General features: G+C 36.4%; 1 protein-coding gene across 1 annotated transcript; it reads left to right on the top strand.

Annotated features, from left to right (window-relative positions):
• Nucleotides 1-798: 798 nt before the first annotated feature.
• On the top strand, nucleotides 799-4,017 carry LOC110105046 (WRKY transcription factor 55). Its single transcript, XM_020834403.2, has 3 exons — nucleotides 799-1,364; nucleotides 1,643-1,774; nucleotides 3,199-4,017. The coding sequence occupies exons 1-3, from the start codon at nucleotides 889-891 to the stop codon at nucleotides 3,686-3,688; spliced, it is 1,098 nt and encodes a 365-aa protein (XP_020690062.1). The 5' UTR covers nucleotides 799-888; the 3' UTR covers nucleotides 3,689-4,017.
• The last annotated feature ends 630 nt before the right edge of the window (nucleotides 4,018-4,647 follow it).

Genomic DNA, 4,647 nt, shown 5'->3' with positions numbered 1-4,647 from the left:
ATATTTTTTTTTCCATTTTCTTAACATGATCGAATTCTAATTTCAGCCCTATAATTGTTCTTTCTGCATCGTTTACGCATTTTTAGGAAACCAATTGCTTTCAATTTAATAATCCCTTTTTCGTAATAGAAACTAATACAATATCGCCTTCAACCTTTTCTGTGTGCTCAGTTCTACATAACCTTCTCGAAGGTCATATGCAAATGGAAAAATAAGATCATTTACATGCAAATAAGCCAACAGAAAACATGCCATTGCATGCATTGTCAGGGGTGAAATTCGGAAGAGCTCAAGATGAATAATTTCTTCCTAAAATCTTTTTTTTTATTAGAAAAACAAATATTTTAACTATTTTGCCATTTAACTATTCCATATATAAAATTATACATTTTACAGTCCTATTTTGCACACGCTCAAAAGAAAAGTCAGTTCCGCACCAGCAGATTGCAGTACTCATTTTATTTTCAGTCATTTAAATGTTAAATTTAAGATGTTTTTGAGGAAGTTTGTGAAATTTGAAATCAATTTCTTAGTGTAGGAAACTTCTACTTTCTCAATGGTCAGATTCTTTCAGTAAACAAAAAAAAAAATCCTTCCTACTACAGAGAAGCTTTTGCCCCCACAAGGTCTTCTCAAAGACCCAAGACTGAGATCCCCACAAAACCCATGGACCATGACTAAGTCCATCCAATGCCTCTCTCCACTATGTTTTTCAATTTAATTCCTTCACAAATTAAACACAATTCATTCTTCATAACGTGTCAAAACGGTCCCTAACCCTTTGAACACAACCTTAATCAAACCCCACCTTCTATTTAGCTCTCCCTTACTGTATTATTCATCCACAAACAAACCTTAAACAGAGTAATTAAACCTCAAAGTGCAGCCATGGACGAAATTCTTAACCAAGTCCTTCAGGCCTGTAGGCTTTCTCGAGAGCTCGAGTCCTCCCTTCCTCATATTGCGAATAATCCAAACGTCTTACTCGCCTCTTGCGAGCAGGTCTCCCTCGCCTTCAACAAGGTAGTCTACGATCTCCGAGGCTGCTTGGGGGGCTCTTCTTCTTCGTTCGATCCCACAGGTCAGTTGATCATTGGCGAGAGAATAATGGAGGATTGGAGCCATTTGCATGATCCGGACTCAATGCCAACGGGCCAGATGGCCTTTTCGCAGTTTGGATTGGATATTCAGGTAACGGGTGCTGCAATTGCGGCAGTGGAATTCGCCGATGTTGGTGGTGGTGGGAGGCTCGCCGGCGGCGAGCAAGAGCATGCAGTGGTGGTCGTGAGTGAGGCGGAAACAGGGCATGGTGGAAGGCTGGGCGGGCCTGTCGGGTCAACGGGTCAACGGCCATCTAGAAGAAGGTTGAAAATTCAAACTGCCTGTGTTTTTCTTTATTTTTTTTCTTTCCACACTTTCACTGAAATTTGTAGGGAGTTTTCATTAGACGGTGACTTATATTAACGGATTAAAAAATAAATAAATTTATTTTAAAAATAGTGCAATATAAATTTTTGCATGAAATATTAATTTTAATAATTTTAGAAATCACGAGGGCTTAGATGTAATAATTTGCACTTTAAAAAATTAGTTATAGGATGGCCGTTGGCTTCGGAACTAAGTTTGGCAAATTGACGAGCAGGAGGGACAGCGGCGACACACGAACGGTGAGGATTCCCGCGCTTCGCACTGGAAATTTGGAACTTCCACCGGATGATGGGTACACGTGGCGCAAATATGGACAGAAAGCCATTCTTGGGTCAAAGTTTCCCAGGTAAACGGTTTACTTTATTGTCAAAGTAATTATCTGCCGCTCTTTCCGCAAAGCTTGGAGGCAAATCTTATCAGGATTTTTTTTTGTTTAAAAAAATTGAGTGCCTAAGCATATACTTAATGCCTAATGGTGGAAGAATTTAGTATTAAAGTTTTAGCTATAATATTTAAAAATTTCATCAATTAAATTTTTTATGAGAAATTTTTTTGAGGATTTGAGTCCATAAAACATATCTCTTATATTATAAACACTGGTATTATAGATACTGTAAAACTAAGAACTTTTCAAAGCTAATCAAACTTTTTTTATCCATTTCCTCTCATCTTCATTATCATCAAATACATCATTAGTTTTACCCATTATTTATGCTGATTGCAGCGTGAGATAATGAATAATCTACACTATAAAATATTTTTTCTTCAAAACTTATACTCATATTATCTTTATTCAATTTTTCTTCTATTCCTTATATATAGATTAGATTTCTACCTTTTATTTTACTTTTTTTTTTAACCACAAAAATTTTGGTTGTATTTGCGGCAGCTTTCTTCATGCTTTCTAAAACAACGTATTCATATAAAATATTTTTGAACGAAAAATTTTTATACTAAAAAACTACTTTAAAAACCGTAAGAAAGCTATCCCAAACATAAACTTAATCTTCAACAAATTGTCTTAAATAGATTTATTACTAACCCTTACATATAATAATTCTTGAATATATATATACTATGCATTTATCTTAATATTTTTATTTTTATAGTATTTAATTTGGCTATTAATCTTTCTTCACCATCCAACATGTGGATTCTTACAATAAAATCAGGTCAATTATAGCATTATAAAGCCATCTGAGCTAGTTCGTTTTGATCATCCACTTTTAACTCTACATGTTATTTTCCAAAATTCAGCTAAAAATTGTCTTAAAGCTCTATTTATTTTGTAATTAAGAGATAATTATATTTAGTCAGGAAATGTAATAAATATATTTTTTTCATTCACAATTTTCTATCCAACCTTAATGAAATGCAAGAAGATAAAATTATTGGATCATTGTTATAGCGCACACATATTTTCTTACTAAAAAAAGTCAATTTTTTAATAATTAAAATAAGAAAAATAAAATAATCAATAAATTTCTCCCTAACCACAAAAGTTGGTGCAGCCAAAGCTTTCGGCTTTCTTTAGTTTATGGAATTGTAGAGGAAATGAAAAGTAAAATTTCTTTTAAATTTTCTCTAGAAATTACTTATCAAATTTTCAATAAAAAAATCATTTATTCATATTTCCTGCAATTTCATTTTAATTACAATGAAATCAAAACCCTAGCTAATATGAGATTTCCCTCCTAATTCCTGCAAACTTCACATCAAATCCCTGCAACAACAATGGCATATGGCAATAATTCACCGTTTTGTTCGCAGGAGCTACTTCCGTTGCACCCACAGGAACTTCTATGGCTGTAAGGCCAAGAGAAAAGTTCAAAGGCTCGACGCCGACCCCAACACGTACGAGATAACCTACTGCGGAAACCACACGTGCCAAACCTCCCCTACACCTCTGATTCTCCCCTCCATGACGCCGACGACAAATGAGAGCATGAGTGGCAACGTAGCCATAATGACCGGAGCCTCACCGCCACCGGCTTTTCCCCTCTCCACGTCGATTGAGCTTAGCAGCTGGTTTTTGAAAGAACATGAAAGCGAGGGAAAGGCACCGTCCCGCCCTTTTCTCAGCTCGCATGAGGTAGGGGAGAGTAGCAGAGCTCATGCGGGTCCATCAGAGCAGGCGGCGCCGCCTGTCAGGACTGGAAGGGAAGGGGAAGGATCGGTCGCTGATCTTGCAGATGCTATGTTCAATTCAGGAAGTAGCAGTAACAGCATGGATACTATTTTTACTTTTAAGACAGATTAATGGGAACTGAGAGGAGTAATAATAGCGATAGTTGATGGCTCTAAGCATGGCTAGCTTGTTCATTTGTTAGATACTAATTTGGATTAAGATATTCTTGATTGATTTGATTTTATTTATGTTATTATTTAGGTTAGATTCTGATATGATTCAAGGTTTGTAAGCTGGCTGAAGCCTTCGGGTAATATGGTAGGTTCAGTTTATGTAGTGTGTACTCTTTGATGAAGTAATAAGATTGTTGTTAGAGGAGTGTGCAGTCTTAATGTGGATCAGTTGATATGCAATAATGTTAATGAGATTAGACTTGAAGGTTGATAATTTACCTGCTGTTCTCTCTCTCTCTCTCTCTATCTGGCTCTCACTATATGTGTGTGTTTGGCTCTCAGCTCTCTTTCTCCATTTCACGTATATATGCTTGTGAACGAGAGAAAAGATCGAAGGTCACTCTCGGCCATAAATGTTTGTTATTAATGCAAAAAATAAATTTAATTGTTAAGCATTATTAAAATTGAAAACGGTTTGTCCCTTCGTTAACGTTTTGTTTCAATTTTTTTTACTATAGTAGTTCTCAATACCAAAATCAGCCCTTATCGCATCATTTCTTTGCGGCGGTTTCAAAAATGCTGTCAAAACCTGTCATTTGCACCTGATTTAACATACAATTGCAGCGGTTTAAACCCGTGCAATTAGCACCGGTTTAAACAGCCGGCAAAGCCCACCGTGATTTTAAGATAGTATAATCCCTAATTCTCATCTTCTCTCTTAGCTCGCGTGATCGGGAGCGAACATCCAAGCTGCGACGCAACTCTTCTCCTCTCGCGAATCCCGACCGGCCGGTCCTTTGATCCTCACTGTGAGTCTCTTCCTCTTCATTCTCTTCTTCTCTTTTTCTTCTCATTCTTTTTATGCATATTCTTCTTCATCTTCTTCTCATTCTTCAACTTGCATTATTTAGGGTTTAG

The sequence above is a fragment of the Dendrobium catenatum genome, unplaced genomic scaffold (genome assembly GCF_001605985.2).
Source record: "Dendrobium catenatum unplaced genomic scaffold, ASM160598v2 fragScaff_scaffold_313, whole genome shotgun sequence".
NCBI classification, from domain to species: Eukaryota; Viridiplantae; Streptophyta; class Magnoliopsida; order Asparagales; family Orchidaceae; genus Dendrobium; species Dendrobium catenatum.
This window is presented reverse-complemented; position numbering and strand designations above follow the sequence as displayed.